We start from the raw sequence: 21,810 nt of genomic DNA on the forward strand, positions 1-21,810 counted from the left end.
AGTGGGATAATGAATTAGCAATGATGGAATGGTGGGGCAGACTCAATGGGCCAAGTGGCTATTTCTGCTACTGTCTTATAGGACGATCTTTGAGTCTGAGGTAGTCTGTTGTCATCATTACAACTACTGTAGAGAACAGTGATTACTGAATCTAGAATGATATTTTAATAATCCTAACTACAGTTCATTCTTGTGTCCTGGGAAGGGTCACTTCTCTAGAAAGCAGTCTGTATTGCAATTTCCCACAACATGAAGATGCTTGTATTGCAATTTCCTGCAACATAAAGCCATGTCATCTTTGTATGTGTCAGGAAATATGAGCTAAAAATAAAAATAAAATTTGCATTTATATATTTACTTATTTGTCCAGTAGAGGTTTTGAGGGAAGATCTGATGGAAGTCTTTAAGATTATGAGAGGCGTAGATAGATAGACAGCTGGTAATTTTTGGTAACTGCAGACACGCAATTAAACAGCACTTACTTCTGGTGAGGGCAGCAATGGCAAATTTAGATAAAATACTGAAGAGCAGAGACATAACATTGCTACAAGGATCCGTATAGTCAACTCTATGGTATTTCCAGTTGTGATGTACGGCTGTGAGGGCTGGAGTATCAATAAGGCTGAATACAGAAGAATCAACGCCTTTGAACTTAGATGTTGGAGGAAAGTGTTCAGAGTTCGTTGGACAGCAAGATCCAACAAGTCGATACTTGAAGAAATACAGCCAGACTGCTCACTAGGAGGCTTGATTATGAGATAAAAGCTCAAATATTTTGGCCACATCATGAGAAGACAGGGTTTATTGGAGGAGACTCTCATGTTAGGTTAAGTAGAAGGTAAAAGAAGCAGAGGACGAGCGAGGCTACAATAGATAGATAATATTACTCAGCCAATGCGTGTGACCTTGGGAGATCTTAAAGAGGCAGTTTCCAACAAGAAGGCTTGGTGTGCAGGAGTCCATGAGGTCATGAAGAGTCAGACTCAACTTACACATTGAACAACAACAATTCTTGTCCAGGGGTCAAATTGTCAAATATTCTGATACCTTCCCCAACTCCCCTTCAACCTTTCCCATCATGACCATCACAGCGAGGAAGCTCCCCATAGCCCCTCATATGGGGCAGTGCCTCTCACTTATTCCCGATTACCAGACTCCAGTTTAGTGCCTTGCCCCCATCACAATCTACCTGCTCAGCCCATTACAATAAGGACGTGGGGGCAGGGGGTGCAGAAGAGATTCACCAGGATGCTGCCTGGATTAGAGAGCATACTATAAACTATAAGGAGCAATCTTGAGTAGTGAGGCTGAAGGGAGACCCGACAGATTATGAGAGGCATAGATAGTGTAGCTGCCAGTTATCTTTCTCCCCAGGGTCAAAGTGTCTAAATTTGAGAGGGCATGCATTTAAGGTGCGAGGTGCAAGTTCAAAGGAGATGTATGGGGTAAGATTTTGTTTTAAACACAGCGTGCTGGGTGCCAGAGGGTTCTGTGAGAGCAAACCTTACTTTGTAACTGGGATTGTTGAATGGTGATTTGTGAATTCCATATAAGAGAACTTCCGGATGTTTCCTGAAGAAAAATCTCTGAACTTGGCCTAGCATTGAACTACAGAAGCCAGGGTGATGGGAGGACATTGGGTTGAACTGGTTGAAATGCCCCTGCTCTTCCCGCTAAAGTACTGCCATCAGAAAGGAGATACAGAAGCACATTCAACGCACATTTTAGGACAACTTCTTCCACTCCAGCATCAGATTTCTGAGCAGTCCATCAACCCATGAACACTACCTCACTATCTTAAGAAACAGACGTCAGTGATAATAAACGTGATTCTGATTCTGTTGCCTGGCATGCGGTAGGTTCAAAGGGGAGGTGGGAGAGCGTGCAAGGAAAGTGTCTGGGCTGTGCCAAGGTGTAATGGCACGAGACTGAAAGGTCAGGAGAAGGGACAAGGAAGCAAGCAGGGACGCAGGCAAGGGGACAGAGATCAGTCAGTGCAGGTTACGGCAGAGAGGGAGAGACAGAGACAGAGACTGAGAGGCTCCTACCAGAAGCTAGACAGTTAGATACCACAGGCCTCTTGAGACGTAGCAGAAGTACCAAGAGGTTCAGAGGTCGCCTGAGGCAAGCCCACCACTGCAGCGCCACTGGAGAGACAAGACAGAACTCAGTGGCAGACAGAGAGGGGCACTGAGACAGGACAAAGTTCGGGTGGGATTGTGTTGGAGAGGGAGGTAGGCGTCGGCTGCCAAACCCTTTGCCCCAGTCGTCAGTTTGCACTGTTTCTGGGGGAAGTCTCAGGGAGCGACTCAGCCTTCCTCTTGAACCTCCCCCACCCCCGACCTGCAACACCCTACTGTCTCTAGTCAACCTAAATTTTCCCTTCACACCGTCGCCCCACCTCCCCAGCAACACATCCTCGATACACGTGCACCATGCATGCATAGATTCACAGACACATGGACAAACATGAGCATAGATAGACAAGTTACTCATGCAATTGATATTTCGTTTGTCCTGATGAAGAGTCTTGGCCCAAAATGTCGACTGCTAATTTCCCATCACAGATGCTGTCTGATCTACTGAGTCCCTCTAGCATTTTATGTGTGTTGCATGCACCCATATTCTGCAAGTACACACCTACAAATGTCTGTAGGTAGTGGTGGGACCTACAGCAATGTATGGGCCAATGTGGATAACTAGCTCCTTGGCCATTGAACGGGTTTTAACCACATTCTGCATCATTTACATTATCCCCACTAATGTTATTTAAACCCTTCTGCTGCCTTTTCAGAATTTGAACTCAGGTCCCCTGCAGCAAAGTTAAACTCCCTGGATTACTAGTCTAGTAGCTTAACCACTGCACCACTGTAACCTTCCCACTCCTCACTCGTATACAGAAAACACCCAGGGCATTGAAATTACGGTGTCAAACTTAATTAATGAAAACTATTTAAAAAAAAATTGTAACAAGAAAAAAAACAAAAAAAAAACTCGGCAAGTCAATCAGCATCTGTGGAGAGGTAAACAATTAACTCTTAACTTTCTTTCAGATTTCTCAGCATCTGCAGCTTTATCTTCTAATTTTTTTTTGTTGCAGCAGCTGGCAGGTGCGAGACTCAGCCTGTTGGTAAGATGCTCATGAATTGGGGAAATGGTGGCAACATAGCAGGGAGGTGGCCTTTTGCCTGAAGGTGGTCAACCTGCAAATGATTCCCTCTCCACTGGAGCTGACTGACCTGGTGAATGTTTATGCTCTGGCTACTTCTTTCTCTTCCGATACGGACATGCAGAGGTGGGAAGGAGGGGTGGTCGAGGCACCCTGGGATCTCAGGAGTTTTTCAGGATGGTGCAGGTTACAGTGTGGGAGAGGAGTGGGCGTTAGGTGTAGGGGTCAGGAGGTGGGAGAGATGCCGGGCAAGGTTGAGCTGAGGTGAGATGCTTCACCAAGGATGAGATTTGGGATGATGGGATTCAAAGTTTTGGAGCTGCCTGGAATGAGCTCAGACACTGGGATGGAAGAGGCAGTGAAATCCTGAGATGGAGGCAATTCTGACGACAAGAAGGTTGGGGGAAGTTAATTCTGGGAGTGACGCTTGTCCAAGGGGATGGGGTGGATTCTGTGTACATGAAGGGATGGAGGGGAGAAGGGGCTTTCCATGCACATTTCTGGAATGAGGAAGTGTCCAGGGATGGGCTTGGGTCACTGGCAAAAAAAAAGGGGGATTGGCGATTATGTTGGGAGGGGTGGTTTTCAGGAATCAGGAAGAGGCATGTGGAGGGGATTCCTGGGAACATAGCATACAGTTCCCGATGGAGGGGGGCTGCTAGTGAGGGGAGAGATCAGGAGGTGAGGAACCGGAACACTCACCAGGTCTGCCGCCCACCCTGCGGGTCTCGAGCAGGGAGTTGATCCAGGCTGAAGCCCCCAGGCGTATCTCCCTCAGGATCATGGCTGTGTCGTTGCGTACTGCGCTGAGGGGGTCTACTTTATCCGGGGTGCACGAAGTGCAGGAGGATGAGGAGGACGAGGAGTTGGCTGCCGGCTCCAGACCTGTGAAGGAGAATGGACCGAGCTTGGTGAATGGGTGCAAAGGAGATTAACCCATTACCAGTGACACCCTATGCTTTCTCTTTACCCAACTGGGACAACGCAGAGACGGCCTTCAGCCCAACCTGTCTACATCAAACCCTACACCCAGCTGTGCTGATCCCACTTCAAGTACTAGCACAATCCTCTCCGTGCCCCCCCCAAATGTGTTAGGTACGTCCCATGTCTGTTCTCAGCCCAGTCTGTTCTCTATCACCTCTCAGCTTATCCCACCTTCCCCCTATCATCCGCCAGCTTGAACTCTTTCCTACCTTCCCCCCAGCACCACCTTCTTATTCTGGCTTCTGCCCCTTTCTTTTCCAGTCTTGATGAAGGATCTTGGCCTGAAACGCCAACTCTCTATTCCCACCTATAGATGCTGGCTGGCCCGTTGAGTTCCTCTGGCATTTTCTGTGTACCGCTCCATATTTCCAGCATCTGTAGAATATGTTGCACTTATCCTCAGTGCTGCAACTGATGGTGAAGTCTCTGAAACCCCTCCTCGCAGCTCGACCCCTCTTACCCAGGTAGCGTGCTGGCAAGCCTCTTACTCTCCCCACAGTGAATCCTCTTGCAAACCCACCCCCACAGGTAGCTCTTACCCCAACGCACCCCCTAGGTCTTACCTGCATAGGCACTGAGGCACTTGGAGAGGACGCTAAGAGGCAGCAGCGGATCGATGAAGGTGAGGAGACGGGACGGCGAGGCAGTGGCCTGGAGCAGGGTGGCTGGGTAGGCAGCCATAATGCCGTCCGGCAGTCGGACGCCGTACGAAGCAGCCTGCATGCAGACAGTGATGCACAGGTTCCCGCCTGCGCTGTCACCTGCCAGGCAGATCCGTTCTCCAGTCGAGCCTGAGGGGGAGGAGAGTCGGGTGAGATGACTGAGGCAGGGAGATTCAGTCTCTGTAGAAGTGGGGGGTAGTGTTGGGAGCTCAGAGAACAAGTTACTGCATGGCTGGGCTGTTTGCAAAGAGACACCAATGAGGTGCAGCGGATAGACGCTAGCTTCCAGCCCCAGAGACCTGGGTTTAATCCTGAGCTTTGGTGCTGAGTGTATGTGTGATATATGTGATATAAAGAAGCATGACACTGATCTTGGGCTGAAGGGCTCATACTGTCCTGCAGAACACTGCGTTGTGTGTGTGTCTGTATATGAGAAAGAGAAAGTATGTGTATATCTACGTAGAGCTACTGATCTGATTCGCTGAAGACTGTCAGCGGAGAGGACAGACGACTTATCCCAGGGTGACCTCAATGATACCCTCCAGCTCTACAATGGAGAAGAAATGCTGAAGACAGCCATGTCTCATAAACAAGGTCATCAGTGAGGCCCTGAGGCATAGTTTGGCCACTTATCCTGTCCTACTGTGGCTGACTTGCCCCAGGTCTGTCCCACTTTCCCGCAGCCCACAAGCCTCCCCTCCTCTGTGATCCTTCAAACGTTCTTCCAAAGCCATGTCCTGTGCATATGTAGTAGGGCAGTGTGGAGAGAGTTTTACTTGGTTTCTCACCCCAAGAGTGTGTGATGGGACAGTGTGGAGAGAGCTTCACTCTGTGTCTGACCCTGGGAATGTGTGATGAGACAGTGTGGAGGGAGCTTCACTCTGTGTCTGACCCTGGGAATGTGTGATGAGACAGTGTGGAGGGAGCTTCACTCTGTGTCTGACCCTGGGAATGTGTGATGCGACAGTGTGAAAAGAGCTTCACTCTGTGTCTGACCCTGGGAATGTGTGATGAGACAGTGTGGAGGGAGCTTCACTCCGTGTCTGACCCTGGGAGTGTGTGATGAGACAGTGTGGAGGGAGCTTCACTCTGTGTCTGACCCTGGGAATGTGTGATGCGACAGTGTGAAAAGAGCTTCACTCTGTGTCTGACCCTGGGAATATGTGATGGGACAGTGTGGAGGGGGCTTCACTCTGTGTCTGACCCTGGGAGTGTGTGATGAGACAGTGTGGAAAGAGCTTCACTCTGTGTCTGACCCTGGGAATATGTGATGGGACAGTGTGGAGGGAGCTTCACTCTGTGTCTGACCCTGGGAGTGTGTGATGGGACAGTGTGGAGGGAGCTTCACTCCGTGTCTGACCCTGGGAGTGTGTGATGAGACAGTGTGGAGGGAGCTTCACTCTGTGTCTGACCCTGGGAATGTGTGATGCGACAGTGTGAAAAGAGCTTCACTCTGTGTCTGACCCTGGGAATGTGTGATGAGACAGTGTGGAGGGAGCTTCACTCCGTGTCTGACCCTGGGAGTGTGTGATGAGACAGTGTGGAGGGAGCTTCACTCTGTGTCTGACCCTGGGAATGTGTGATGCGACAGTGTGAAAAGAGCTTCACTCTGTGTCTGACCCTGGGAATATGTGATGGGACAGTGTGGAGGGGGCTTCACTCTGTGTCTGACCCCGGGAGTGTGTGATGGGACAGTGTAGAGGGAGCTTCACTCTGTGTCTGACCCTGGGAATACGTGATGGGACGATGTGGAGGGAGCTTCACTCTGTGTCTGACCCTGGGAATACGTGATGGGACGATGTGGAGGGAGCTTCACTCTGTGTCTGATCAAGCAAATGCACAGCCAGCACATTGCGTTCTGCCTCACTGTATGGCCTTGTGCTGGATGTGCTTTTTTTTTATACAAAATTCTTTATTACAAATGTCGGTGCTATACAATATTTACAAACCCAGTGACTAACATATTTACTACACTACAAACAGACAATGCATCTTAAACCAATATATTGCCATCCTCATCAATGATGGCATTTACACCCCGCGGAGCCCAACGGTCCCGGAACACCTCTACGGTCGCCGTGGACTGTGCGTATTCCTTTTCAATGTTCACCCGGGCACGAACATACCCCCGAAACATAGCCAGGCAGTCCGCCCGGGGAGAACCTCCTGCCACCCTTTTCCAGGAGCCACGGATGGCAATTTTCGCCAGCCCCAGGAGCAAGTTGACAAGGACATCCTCATCCCTCTGTGCCCCCCTCCTTACTGGATGACCATATATAAATAGGGTGGGACTGAAATGCAACCAGAAGGCGAGAAGCAGCCCACGCAAAAACGCGAAAAGGGGCTGCAGCCTCACACACTCCGTGTACATGTGGTACACGGTCTCCTCCAGCCCTCAGAAGTGACACGCGGCTGGGAGATCCGTGTACAGACTAAAGAACTTATTGCAGGGCACCGCTTTATGCAGCACCCTCCAGCCGAGATCCCCAAGGTGCATGGGGAGGACTCCCTTGTAAAGGGACTTCCATTGGGGACCCCCCTCACCTCCAGGTGGAAAGACCGACCGCCATGGCGTGTCGGGACGGTGGACAAAGGCTAGGAAGTGGAGGGTGTGGAGCAGCAGCCCATAAAGGTACCTCCTGCCTGCATCCCTGAATGGGATTGTGGGTGTCGATGAAAGACGGCTCAAGTTGTGTGGATTCGTCTCTCGGGTAAGGCTGCGGGGCCTGGGCCCGACGAGCAGCTCAGCTTGAGTCGATCCACACACCTGAGCCGCACCGACATCCGCTGAGGCAGGGCAAGGGTCGGCCAGGACCCCGCCCTCTGCCAGAGGAGGGGATTCCCGGCCTGAGGCAACCATGTTCCAGACTCTCAGTAGGTCCTGATAGAAGCCGGGCAGCCTCTGCAAAGCAGCACGGCTGACGCCTGCCGGTGGTAGCTGCATATCTTCGTGAAGGCAGCAGCCCCTCCGGAGGAAGAAAGTCGCCAACACATGCCACCTGGGAGGGCGCTCGGCGTACAGGAATCTCTGCAGAGTCCTGAGGCGGAGAGCCGCCAGTCGTGTGCGTACACACACCAGCGACTGTCCGCCCTCTCCTACTGGGAGACTCAGAACCGCTGCAGAGACCCAGTGTTTCCTGTTTCCCCAGAAGAAGTCCACCAGCTTCCTCTGCATTCTCGCCACAAAAGGGGCAGGGGGGGCCAAGGTGACCATCCGGTACCACAACATGGAGGCCACCAGCTGGTTTATGACCACCACCCTGCCTCCATAGGAAAGCACCCTGAGAAGGCCTGACCAGCGCCCTAGCCGGGCCATGACCTTTGTCTCCAGGTCCTGCCAGTTCGCCAGCCAGGTCTCCCCAGAAGGACTCAGGTAGACTCCCAGATAGAGAAGACGTCTGGTGCTCCACTCAAAAGCTCTCATCTCCTCCGGCAGGGAGTCCACCTGCCACTGGCCTACTAAGAGTCCGGAACATTTCGCCCAGTTGATCCTGGCGGAGGATGCCGCCGAGAAAACATCTTGGCACTCGCGCATCCTCCGCAGGTCACAGGGGTCTGTCATCATGAGGAGTACGTCATCGGCGTAGGCCGAGAGGACGACCCTCATGTCCGGTTCGCGCAGAACCAGACCTGTCAGCCTTCGCCGAAGAAGGCCGAGGAATGGCTCGACACAGATCGCATACAGTTGACCGGACATGGGGCACCCTTGACGCACTCCTCTTCGGAAGTGGATAGGTCCTGTCAGTGATCCGTTGATCTTAACTAGGCACTCTGCGGCAGAGTACAGGAGCCGAACTCGGGCCACAAAGTGTGGTCCGAGCCCAAAAGCCTGCAGGGTGCCCAGCAGGAAACTGTGGTCCACCCGGTCAAACGCCTTCTCCTGGTCAAGAGAAAGAAACGCTGCCGGGGTCCCAGTCTCCTGGAGCAGGTGGATCAGGTCCCGTACTAGGTGGACATTGTCCTGGATGGAGCGGCCCGGGACCGTGTAAGATTGGTCAGGATGGACCACCTGTCCAATTACCGAACCCAGACGGTTGGCCATTGCCCGGGCGAAGATCTTGTAGTCCGCGCACAAGAGGGAGACCGGCCGCCAGTTCTTTAGCAGGCGGAGGTCTCCCTTCTTGGGCAGTAGGACCACAACAGCTCTTCGCCATGAGAGGGGCATTTCTCCGGTGGCTAGGCTCTCCCCTAGGACAAGGCTGTAATCATCCCCCAGGACATCCCAAAAAGCCTGATAAAACTCAACACTCAGTCCATCCAAACCAGGGGACTTGCCCCTCCGGAGTTGCCGAAGGGCAGTGGACAGCTCCTCCCGAGTCAGGGGGGCATCCAGACGCACTGCATCCTCTAGACTGACCTTAGGCAAATCCTTCCAGACCTCATTGCACGCCTCCGCATTTGACGGATCAGGCGAGAATAAGGACCGATAGAATGAACGGACCTCGTTGTTAATTCCATCAGGGTCCGTGATGGAGGAGCCATCGGCAGCCAGCAATTCCACTAGCTGCTTTTGAACTCCCCGCCACCTCTCCAACGAGTAGAAGAAGGGTGAGCCACGGTCCAAATCCTGCAGCATTTGGATCCGTGACCTCACGTACGCACCTCGGGACTGCTGAAGCTGCAAGTCCCTTAGTGCGTCCTTCTTCTCCTGGTATTCCTGCCACAGCTGCTGGTCTCCAGTGGTCGGACCGAGGCGGGACTCCAGGTCAAGCAACGCTCTCTCAAGCCGCTCAATCTCAGAGCCCCGCCCTTTGGTCGACCCCCTAGTGTACTCCCGACATAAAAACCGGATGTGGGCTTTGCCCACATCCCACCATAGCCGTAGGGAGCAGAACTCTCTCCGCCTCTCCTTCCAGGAGACCCAGAACGCTCGGAACGAATCCCGGAAACGGCTGTCCTCCAGCAGCCGGTTGTTAAAATGCCAATACCCGGATCCCACCCGAGGGTGTAGTGGAATAAATTCCATCCACACAAGGTGATGATCCGAGCACGACACTGGCCGCATGGAGGACGCCGACACGCGGGAGGCGTAGGCCCGAGAGATGTAAATGCGGTCTATCCTGGAACCTCCTTCTCTAGACCTTCTCGAGAAGGCGCTAGAGTTGGGGTGAAAATTCCGCCAGCTGTCCACCAAGTCAAAGGAGCCGACTAGCTCCTTTAACTTTTTTGCTGATGCTGGGTCGCGTTGGAGGCCCGAACGGTCCTCCGCCTCGAGGGTACAATTGAAATCTCCCCCGAGGATGACGCAATCCCCAGGATCGATGGAGCTCAGCAGGGTGGACAGCTGACAGAAATAGGCGCGTCTGCATCACACCGCGCCTGGGAGCGTACACATTGATAAAATGCAAAGGTACGCCATCCAGGCGCACAACCAGGTGGAGCAGACGGCCGGGCACAACGTCTTGGACCCTTTCAATTACTGGCTGGAAGGTCGGGGCCAACAGGATCGCCACCCCGCTAGAAATGGAGCTGAGGTGGCTCATGTAGACCCCGCCCTGCCACTCCAGGAGCCAAGCAGACTCGTCCCCAGGGATGGTATGGGTTTCCTGCAGGAAACTCACCGTATACCGCCCATCCCTGAGGACTGAGAGATTGTTATGCCTGCGAAGAGGACCCCTGCTGCCGTTTACATTGAGACTAGCTATGGTAAGCTTCATGGCGGGAGCACACTAGGTCTCAGCAGCTGCGCCCATTTCGGTGAGAGCGGAGGCGCCTTCCACCACACTGTCCGGAAAGAAAGCAAGGATACCTTTTGCTTTCCGGGCTCGAGCGGTACCAGCAACACCCTGTGACCCACCATCCCCCGTAGGAGCGAGGCTGCTTCTCCCTCTGATGTCCCTTACTAGGTCATCCAGGAAAGATTTTAGTTGCCGTCTGTCGTTCCCCACCACCGCATTCCTCTTTCCCTTTCCCTTTCGTCTGAGGATGACTCGCAGAGACCTCACCAGCCTCGGCATGCTGGGCCAGCGAAGCGAGGCTAGCTGAGGCCGGTGCTTGGCACCCTCAGAGGTGAGAATGAAATGCTTAATTTCCTCTACAGGTATCAATGGGGATTTCTCAGGAGGGGTGAGGATGTCCATTGTTTCACTATCGAAAGAGTCCCCCTCCAACCCGTCACTGCAGACAGAATCCCCATCGGCCTCCCCGCATGTCCCAATAGATGGCTGCGCCTGTGACCCACACCGCGCAGCGGGCACCTCGCTCTTACCTGCCTGCTCCACCGTCGCATCAGCCTCATCCACATTTGCGACAGCGGAGAGACAATCCCCAGGGACTCCCTGCAAGTCATTTATTGCTGGGGTCGATGTGCACAGAATATCGTCCTCCCTAGGGGGCAGGCATAGAGGGGAACCCGGCACCTTTGGTCCAAGGGATTCATAAGCCGCCTGGTGCTGAGAATGAGAGAGCTTTGCCTCGTCTCCTCTTACACTATTCGGTACACTGGCCTCCAGAGAGGCGCTGACTTGTAGGTCCTGGGTGGAGGCCTCCAGGGCTGCCTCATTTGTGCAAACAGGCCTATCACAAGCTTTTTGCACAACCACACCATCTACCGCAGGACTGGTGGCTACATCTGAGGACTCAGGTTTAGAACCAACCCCTACCCGGATTCCCACCCCTTCCTGGGACTCCCCCGCATCTACATCCCCTGCCCTCTTGCGGGAACGTTCCCTTCTCCTCTTCACGCTGGAGGAGCACACAGGTGCAGGCTTCACCGATGGGGCGGCGCCTTCTGTTTCCATCGCCCCGTCTGCTTGCGCACCTCCCCGAGCCCCACGCTCCACTTCAGACGAAATGGGTGTGAGCTCTGCGGCCTCAAAGGCCCGCTTCTTACTATGTTTGGATTTCCCCTTTGCCTTCTTACTCCGCACAGACTCCACCCCGTCCCCCACCTGAACTACAGGGAGAGGAGCAGGGACCGACCCAACCGTAGAAGTAGGGACAGGGGTAGGGGCAGGGTGAGGGGCTGGGGCAGGATCACGGGCGGGGGCAGGGTCAGATGCAGGTGCAGGCGCACGCGCAGGAGTAGGATCAGGGGCAGAGGTAGCTGCGGCACTGGTGCCCGAAGTGGGCTCCCTCGGGTTCCGGGCGGCAGGACAGTCCCTCCGAAAGTGCCCCACCTCCCTGCACGCATGGCACCGTGGGCGCTCGGAGCTCCAGTACACCTGATAATCTACTCCCTCGTGCCGGACAGTAAAGCGGCCCTCAACATCGTCCTCCCTTTCCAGCTGCATGAAAACCTGACGCCGGAAAGAGATTAAGGTGCGGAGGGTGCGTCTCTTAAATTTGTGTCGGATGGCAGTGATCTCCGACCTTACTTGCCCTAAACGGGCCAGTGGGGGAAGCAAGTCCTCATTTGGAATGAAAGGCTTAACATGCCCAAGCACGATACGTTGCGTGGGGGCCGTCACCAGCTCCATAGGTAAAAAGATGTTGTCCACCGTGACTCCCCTGCTTAGGGCCCGGTGCACTAGCTCTTCATTCACCAGATAGAACACCGCCTTTCCGAACTCCTCCTCGGTGGCCAGAATACCACCTTTCCCCACAAGGTCCTCCATTGCCTCCGTACACTTTTCTAGTGTCATTCCAGGGCGCAAAATACATTGCACCCCACGTTCCACCTTCACCGACCGAAACAGGGCGTTGTCCGAGGCCGGGGAGGCAGCCGCCCTTGCGTAACTCCCCGAAGGCCCGCGACTCCCTGGAGACCGGTCCGGCATGCTGGCGCTCTTTCCAGTCCGAGAATTTTGCGGCGGTGCCAGTTACAAGTCCTGGAGCGAGTCGAATAACTGGCCGGGAAAGTTTGCAGTCGACAGTTCCTCGCTGGCTCGGCGCCAGGAAAGGCTCCGTCGGACTTGCAGAGACCCAGGCCGGGAGAGGCCGAAACGTCCTTCCAGATGCTCCGGCACCGGCACCGACACCGGACGAAAAATCAGGAAAACAATGGAGGAGGAACGTTGCCCCGATGTCAATGGGGGGAAAACGACGGCGTTTGCCTCCGGTTTTGGAGCGAACCGGCTTACTGGCGAGTTGCCAGCGGCCGCAGCTGGGAGCTACGCAGTAAGCAGCCGCCAACAAACCCAGTCCAAACCGGCAGCAAAAACTCCACACCGAGCTTCCACGCCAACGCCGTCACTCACTCAGTTGTCCAAGAGACTTTTAGAGCCACCTCCAAAGTATTCCACGAACTTTATCCAGTAGTTTTCCTTCGATTTCTCCCAGCTCAGTCAGCACAGCTCCTCTCTGTGTCTGACCCTGGGAATACGTGATGGGACGATGTGGAGGGAGCTTCACTCTGTGTCTGATCAAGCAAATGCACAGCCAGCACATTGCGTTCTGCCTCACTGTATGGCCTTGTGCTGGATGTGCTTTGGGGTACCTACCCAACAAATGGCAGTTCTTCACTGCCCAGCAGTAGGCGAAAAAGCAGTCCTCGAGGGCCCGAGGGAAGGGGGCTTCGGGTGCCAGGGAGTAATCGATGGACAGAATCGGTGAGGCCAACTCGTGGGACCAGCTCCTCAGGTAAGGCTGAAAAGACACAAACATAGATGGGGTCAGCATTGTGGGATGCCAGGATCACGTGGAAGAGCGGGGGCACGGGGTGTGCCACACTGAGGGAGGAGAGGACAGAATGGGAAGCAGTCCAGCTCAAAGTGCAGGGAAGGCGAGGGGATGAGAGAGAGATACTGAGAGATCGTGATCATCTGCTACCTAGGACTATGGTGGGAAAAGCAGTTCTCTATCCCAAGAGTGTGCAACGGGACAATGTAGAGGGAGCTTCGCTCTGTGTCTGACCCCAGGAGTATGTGATGGGTTGGTGTGGAGGGAGCATCAGTCTGGGTCTGACTCCAGGAGTGTGTGATGGTTTGGTGTGGAGGGGGCTTCGCTCTGTGTCGGCCCTCGGGAGTATGTGATGGGTTGGTGTGGAGGGAGCTTCAGTCTGGGTCTAACCCTGGAAGTGACTGATGGGAAGGTGTGGAGGGAGCTTCATTCTGTACCTGACACCAGAAATAAGTAATGGGACAGTGTGGAGGTGAACATTCTAACAATAGATGTCCTGTTTAAGTGGCACAGCAATTGAAATGTGCAGGAATGTAAGAAGCTGCAGAGAGTAGTGGGCTCAGCCTGGATACACCATGGGCACATCCCTACCCACCACCTATAGGAGGCACTGCCCCATGAAGAGAACATCCATCATTCACAATCCCCACCATCCCAGCCATGTCATCTTCTCTCAGCTCACATTGGGCAGGAGGTACAGCAGCCTGAAGTTCCACACCACCATTGACAGGAACAGCTACTTCCCTTCAACCATTCGATTCTTGAACCAACTGAAGCAACCCTAATCACTGCCTCAGTATAGCAACACTAGAACCACTTTGATTACCTTCCACAAAATTGACTATTTTTGTTCTAATTGTATTCTTTCGTATAAATTGTGTATAATTTATGTTTTTCTTGTGAATGTTGTGTCTCTGATGCTCTGTGTCTGCGATGCTGCTGCGAGTAAGGTTTTCATTGCACCTGTGCAGAAGGCAATAAACTTGACTTTTATTTTGTTAGGGTACAACATAATGGCACAAGCATCAAATTCACCAGTTGCAGGCAACCTATGTCTCCACCCCCTGCCTTTTTACTCTCCTCATGAGCTAGTTAATTCCTCCTACACGCATACCCCAGCCCCATCACACCATTTCCTTTCCCTCCTCCTTGCACTTCATCTACCCATCGCCGGCACACCCCTTCCCCTGGGACCTTTCCTTTATTGTTCCCATCTGTCCTTCCCACCTCTCTTACTTGGTTCCCTGCTCCACCTTCCTCTCCCATCAGATTCCACCATCTTGTTCCTTCCACTTATCACCGCCACTGGAACGTAGAACACAGAACAATTCAACACATGAACAGGCCCTTTGAACATGTGTTCATGTGTACACAGGCCCTTTGAACATGTCTGCTGAGCTAACTATAGTAATTAAATGCCCAACTAAACTAACCCTTCTCCCTGAACATGGTCCATATCCCTCCATTATCTGCACATTCATGTGCCTATCTATGCTTCTTAAAAACTTCTATTATATTTGTCTCCACCACCATCCCTAGCAGCATGTTCCAACTCCCACCAATCCTTGTAAAAAAAAACCTGCCCCACACTTCTCCCTTGAATTAGCCCTCTTCCTCCTTAAATCCATGCCTTCTGATATTAAATGTTCCAAAACGATAGCAGCTTTCTACTCTATCTGTGCCTCTCATAATTCTCTGCTGCTCCAGAGAAAACAACCCACGTTTGTCCAACCTCTCCTGAAAGCTCATGCCCTCTAATTGAAGGAGCATCCCATTGAGGTTCTTCTGTGCCCTGCTCAAAACCTCCACCCCCTTCCCGCATGGGACGACCAGAAGTTAACGCACAGGTCCAGATAAGTCCTAACTAGAGGTTTATAAAGCTGCAATGTAACTTTGCAACTCCAGAACTCAATGCCTTGATTAATAAAGGCAAGCATGCCATATGCCATGTTTACCACTTTAAGGATTTGTGCTGCCACTTTCAGGGAGCTCTAGACTTGGACCCCAAAGTCCCCCTGTACATCAATGCTGTTAATGATCTTGCCACTGGACCTCCCAAGGTGCAAATCCTCAAATTTGGCTCAGTTGCCATCCATATGTTGCTCTTTCCACTCTCCCCCTCCTCTATCCATCTATCATCCCACCTCACATGCATCCACCCATCGCCTCCCATTTCTTGGTCCTTACCCCCCTCCCCCTTTTCTGGCCAGATGAAGGGTCAACAATCCAACTGTCAATTGTCTTTTTCCCCAACCAACAGAGATGCTGCTTGACCTGTTGTGTCACCCACGGTGTTATGCCTCCCCCAAACCCTTAAGAAACAGGGAGATAGATTCCTGCATAGCAGGGGAATTAAGGGTTCTGGGGAAAAGGGTGGTAGGTGGAGCTTTGACAGAACAGATGGCCAGCTCTTGCTCCTGTTTCTTATGTTCCCTTATATGCCATTTGGTCCATTGACTTCTGCTGTTACACAGAACAATCTGAACCCCGTTAATACTCCCTGCAATCTGATCGTCCTGACCTTCCTCTCCATTTCCACCCACAACTGCTCCAGGATATACCCCCTCATCGCGTGGGAAGTACAATGGCAGCAGCTGATCAAACCACCCACCCAGCACGCCGTTAGGATGTGGGAGTGAACTGGAGCTCCTGGGCGAAGAACAGGGTCACAGGGAGAATGTGCAAACTCCACGCAGAGAAGTAGAGGAGCCGGGCCAGATGGTGTACACCTGCTCCTATTTCTCATCTTCTTATTGTTCTTACCTCATGTGATTTGGACGTGTGAGCCACAAACCCTCCACCGTGGAAGTGGACGATCAGGAACCTGGACCGTGGCTCCATCTTGTTCTTCAGCCGCCTGTCGAGGTGGTTCTGTGCCTCTGGCTTGCAGAAGCGGTTGAGCTCTTCGCTCTCCTGGTGCCGGTGGGGGGGGGGGGGCGGTGAAAGAAAGATGAGGATCGTTAGTGTGGTGAGGAGAGATGCCGCTTCCTGCTGGCTCAATGACCCATCCCACATCCAGCTCTTTCCCCAGGACCTTCAGGTTATTTCCTTTCAGGTGGCCCTCCAAACTCCTTCAAATGTCATCGCCTGCCTGTTACCCCGCTCCCTTCGTGAAGTCCTGAGCTCTCATTGCATAGAAGAGTTAACCTGAGTCGATCAGATGTAGGAGCAGAATTAGGCTATTTGGTCCCATTGTGTTTGCTCCACCAATCCATCATGGGTGATTTATTTTCCTTCTCAACGCCATTCCCCCATACCTTTTGTCATCTTTGACTAATCAAGAACCTATCAACCTCTACTTTAAGAAAGGCACACAATATTCCAACCTTTTGGTATGGATATTGGGTTTTAAAACATCCCCCCCACTGCCTCTTTCCCCCCTTTTGTTTCTCTCTCCACCTGTCTTTCTCCCGCTACATCAGCCACACACAGAAACAGACACACACACAAAAAGAAACCCTCCAGCAGATGGTGCGTTGCTTCAAAATTCAGTCTTCTGTTTCTCCCATCTATGGTTTATCACTTGTATCCATCCCTCCACACCCCTAACCACCAGTACTTTATAACTTCCTGTCAGTCACCTATTTACAGAGACTCCTGCGCCTGGCATCACTTTATGGGCTACAATTAATCTTCATATACCTGCTATCTTATGTATTTCTATTTGTTGTTTTTTAAAATTATTATTGTGTTCTTTATCTTATGGTGCTTTTTGTGTCCAGCATTGGATCCGGAGAAACAAATATTTTATGCTCCTTTACTCTTGTGTACTGGAAATGACATTAAATGATCTTGAATCTCTTGTGGGGGATGGGGATGGGGTTCTGTGGGAGACCGTAGTTATTTGAGTCCATCACAAGCAAGAGAAAATCTGCAGATGCTGGAAATCCAAGCAATGTAGACAAAATACTGGACAAACTCAGCAGGCCAGACAGCATCTAGAAAAAAAAGTACAGTCCACATTTCAGGCCCAGGCCCTTTGGTAGGACTCCTGAAGGTGGAGACACAGGCTGACAGAAAGGTGAAGGAAAAGTTTGGCCCCGGGTGTCACCTGGTGGTGGTACATGGTACTGCAGGCCTCCTTGGCCTCCTGCTGTGGTACTCTGAAGTGTCACCAGTTCAAACTCCAGTCCGCTCTCTAAATCAGTCCCCACACAATGGAAGGACGTGACCACACTACCATTCAAGCATGACTTGTGGTATTTTGATCAATAAAGCTAAAGGACTGATGTTTGACTTCAGGAAAAAGAAGGAGGACAAACATGCATCAGTTTACATCGAGGGATTGGTGGTGGAGAGAATCAGCGGCTTTAAATCCCTGGGCATTAACATTTCGGTGACCTGTCCTGTGCCTTGCACACAGGTACACTCACAAGGAAGGCGTGCCAGCGTTTTTACTTTCTCTAAATTGTCAATATGCAGGACAAATAAGAGTGGAAGCAGCACCAATCCCTGCAGCACACCACTGAACCTTTTGCTTCTTACCAGCTTTACATTCAAGGTTATGTGTCCACAATTCAATGACTTCAGAAGCAGAAAGTACCATAAGACAAAGGGGCAGAATTAAGTCATTTGTCTGACTGAGTTGCTCTGTCATTCGTTCCCGGCTGATTTAATTTTCCTTCTCAACCCCACTCTTGTGCTTTCTCTTGTAACTTTTGGTGAACCGCTAATTGAGAACTTACCAACCTTTGCTTTAAATATAGCAAATGATTTGGCCTTCACAGACATCTATGGCAATAAATTCCAAAGATTCACCACCCTATAGCTAAAGAAATTCCTCTTCATCTATGTTCTAAAGCAACATCTCTTTATTCTGAGGCTGTGCCCCCTGGTCTTAAACTCTCTTAGAACTGGAAACATACTCTCCACATCCACTCCGTCCAGGCCTTTGAATATTCGATAGGTTTCAGAGAGATCCCCCCTCAGTCGTCTAAAATTCAGTGAGTACAGACCCTGAGCAATCAAGTGGTCCTCATATGTTAACCCTTTCATTCCCTTGGATCAGATTCATAAACCTCCTCCGGACCCTCTACAATGCTAGCACATTCTTCCTTAGACTTTGGGCCCAAAACTGTTCAGGATTCTCCACACATGCTCAGATCAACACCTAAGATGCAGTACCTGTCCTTCTCGTAGCTCGTAGGAGATGAGCCTCATCTGCACGGGTCCTGGTCCAGAGTGAGCCACAGGAGGTGTAATCGTCACCGTCAGGTTAGGGTCCACCAGCAGAGGCAGCTCAAAGTGGTTGGGTGGGATGGAGAGAGTCTTGTTCACGCGTACGGTAGTGGAAGTGAGGGTCACCAATGACTGTTGGGCAGAAAATAAGTAGCTGGTAATACATTCAGCAATAGATACACACTACACTATATACACAGGGCACACGCCCAAATACCAGGGCTAATTCCTAACACAAGACAACTGAATCTATTGTGTACAGAGTGGTGTAGGACAGAGAGACCCAGGTACATGGTCCCCTGAATGTGGAGACACAGACTGACAGGATGGTGAAGAAAGCATATGGCCTGCTGACTGTCATCGGTCAGGGCAATGAGTACAGAAGTTGCAACGTCATGTTACGAGACATTGGTGACACTGTACTTGGAATGCTGTGTGCAGTTCTGGTCATCCAGTGATAGTTAGGATATATTTTATTTAGAGATACAGCACAGAACAGGCCCTTCTGGCCCAACGAGCCATACCACCCAGCAACCCACCTATTTAACTGTAGCGGAGTCACAGGACAAGTTACAATGGCCTATTAACTGGTATATCTTTGGACTGTGGGAGGAAAACAGAGTACCTGGAGGAATCCCACACGGTTCACAGGGAGAATGTAAAAACTCCTTATAGATGTCACTGGAATTGAACTCTGAACTCTGGGTGCCCTGAGCTGTAATGGTGTTGAACTAACCGCGATGCTACCACGGTTAAGGATGTCATTAAGCTGGAAAGGGAGCAGAAAAGATTCAGTTATGTTACTGGGATTGGAGGGCTTGGGTTATAGGACGGGCTGGGGCTGTGGTCCACGGAGAGAAGGAGAAAATCACGATGGCCATAGATAAGATGGATGGTCACAGTCTTTCTCTCCATGATGTTGGAGTCTAAAACCTAGGATTAAGGTGAGAGGGAAAAGATTTAATGGAGAGCTGACGGGTAAATTTTTCACTCACAGAGTGGTGGCTATATGGAATGAGCTGCCAGAGGAGGTGGTGGAGGCAGGTACAATTACAACGTTTAAAAGACAGTCGGTGGGTGTGTGAAAAGGTTTGGAGCAATATGGGAAAAAAGGGATGAGCTTGGATGGACATCTTGGACACCAGCTGGGCTGAAGGGCCTGTATCCTTACCGCATGAATCTATCAAAATAGGTCCATGGACAGGAACCAAACTCGGGCTTAGGTGGGTACCTTGGTGGGCACGGACATGTTGGGCTGAAGGGCCTACTTCCATGCTGTGTGACTGAGCTGAGTTTACACGGGTGTTCAGCCACCACTCGGAGAGCGGGATGGGCACAGAGGAACTTACCGCAAGGATCTCGGTCTCGGTGATGTTCCAGAAGGCCTTCCAGAAGTGCACGTCAAGGTTCTGCGTGAGCCGTTCGAACTCAGCGCCACGCAGCTCGGGATCAATGGCGTACTTCCCACTGGTGAAGATGGAAGTGGCAGCGATGCCTGTAAAGGCCCAAGTGAAGCATTACACAGGAGAGTGCCTGGAATAAAGCAATACCCCTCTGCACTGGATACGCCACCACGAATTCTATTGCTACCTCAGGTCTACCTTCCCCAAGCCCACTACCAGTGAAGACATTTGGGGAATGAGATAAAACTGGTGTTCCCCTGAACTGGGAGGCTAACCGCTGGTTGAATGTTCCCTTGTATATGGGATGGCACAGTAGAGAGAGCTGTTGTTTCTCAGTTCTGGATACCTAGGTTTGATCCCGGCCTCCAACATTGTAAATGTGCGTACGTGCTTGTGTGTTTGGGGGGAGATTGCATGTTCTCACTGTGACCCCATGGGCTTTCCCTGGGACCTCTGACATCCCACCACCTCGCTCTCTGGCAGCCTTTTCCAGCTACTCACCACTCTGGGTGATGAAAATCCCCCTCAGATCCCCTCTTATCCCTTCCCCTAAATCTGCGTCCTCTAGTGTTCCCACTTCTGATACAAGTGTTCCTGCAGTCTTCACCATATGTAGCCCTCATAGCTTTATATGCAGCAATCAGTCCCTCTTGACCTCTACTGGAGAACATTTGCAGAGAGCTGAATAGCATCCCTTATGTATCAAGAGAAAATATGAAAAAGATTCTGAAAGAAACACTAGCAAAAGTTCAGTATCTGTTCACTATACCCACTCTGTTACAGAAAAGGTGTCATTAAGCTAGAAAGAGTGCAGAGGAGATTTACGAGGATGTTGCCAGAGCTCGAGGGAGTGAGTCAAGCAGATAGGTTGGGCAGGTTGGGATTTTGTTCATTGGAACATAGGAGAATGAGGGATGATTTTATAGAGGTGTATAAAATCATGAGAGGCATAGATAGGGTGAATTCACACAGTGTAGAATCAAAAGTAGAGGCAACAGTTTTAAGGTGAGTGGGGAGAGATGTAATAGGAACCTGAGGGGCCACTTTTTCACCCAGAGGGTGGTCCCTGTGTAGAAAGAACTGCCAGAGAAAGTAGTTGAGGCAGGTACATTAACAACATTTAAAAGGTTCTTGTATAGGAAAGATTTAGAGGGATACGGGCCAAATGCAGGCAAATGGGACTAGCTTGAATGGGAATCTGGGTCAGCATGGGTCAGTCAGGCTGAAGGGCCTATTTGTATACTGTATGAAAACAATCAAGCTTGACATTGACTTTAAGAGGATGATTAGGGGGCTATACACGTGGGACAAACTTCAAAGTTTTGAAGCATACTTTTGAAGTGTGGTAAACAATCCAGACGGGTGTTAGTGGTTAAACACTCGTCAGGAAACAGTGGGAGTTAGTCAGGTGATTGGTACAGTACAAGAGCTAATCATGCACTCTCCAGACAAAGGTTCCCTTGTGCAAGTGAGAAGCAGACCATCACAAGTAGGAAGATTACAAAGAAATCTTCTATGCTGATGCATAGAATGGTACAGCACAGGAATGGGTCCTTCAGTCCAGCATGTAGTGTTGAACTATTAAGTTAGTAATTGAATGCCTGACCAAGCTAGTCCTTTCTGCCTAGACATTGTCTATAAACCTTCATTTTCTGCACATTCATTTTGAACAGCCTCTTATACACCTCTATCATATATGCCTCCATCAGCACTCCTGGCAGCACATTCAAGGCACCTACCACACTCTGTGTAAAAAAAAACTTGCCCCACACATCTCCCTGGAGCTTACCCTCCTCACCTTAAATGCATGCTCTCTAATATTAGACACTTCAACCCTGGGAAGACAGATCCTGGC

The 21,810-nt window shown here is 51.2% G+C and overlaps 1 protein-coding gene across 4 annotated transcripts in view; it reads right to left on the reverse strand.

The window, feature by feature from the left end:
* Positions 1-21,810, reverse strand: part of lipeb (lipase, hormone-sensitive b) — an 88,591-nt gene that overhangs the window by 25,359 nt on the left and 41,422 nt on the right. For 2 of the 4 annotated variants that reach the window (XM_063056722.1, XM_063056720.1), the window contains exons 4-10: positions 19,902-20,047; positions 18,499-18,684; positions 16,138-16,287; positions 13,197-13,341; positions 4,717-4,944; positions 3,872-4,054; positions 2,049-2,147 (exon numbers count right to left, since the gene is read on the reverse strand). In XM_063056722.1, the coding sequence (XP_062912792.1) occupies positions 2,049-2,147; positions 3,872-4,054; positions 4,717-4,944; positions 13,197-13,341; positions 16,138-16,287; positions 18,499-18,684; positions 19,902-20,047 (1,137 nt within the window). Of the gene's footprint in view, positions 1-2,048; positions 2,148-3,871; positions 4,055-4,716; positions 4,945-11,023; positions 13,170-13,196; positions 13,342-16,137; positions 16,288-18,498; positions 18,685-19,901; positions 20,048-21,810 lie in introns of those variants that run through there. The other 2 variants (XM_063056718.1, XM_063056719.1) reach the window with 2 other exon arrangements.

This window comes from Mobula hypostoma, chromosome 8, assembly GCF_963921235.1.
Source record: "Mobula hypostoma chromosome 8, sMobHyp1.1, whole genome shotgun sequence".
Lineage (NCBI taxonomy): Eukaryota > Metazoa > Chordata > Chondrichthyes > Myliobatiformes > Myliobatidae > Mobula > Mobula hypostoma.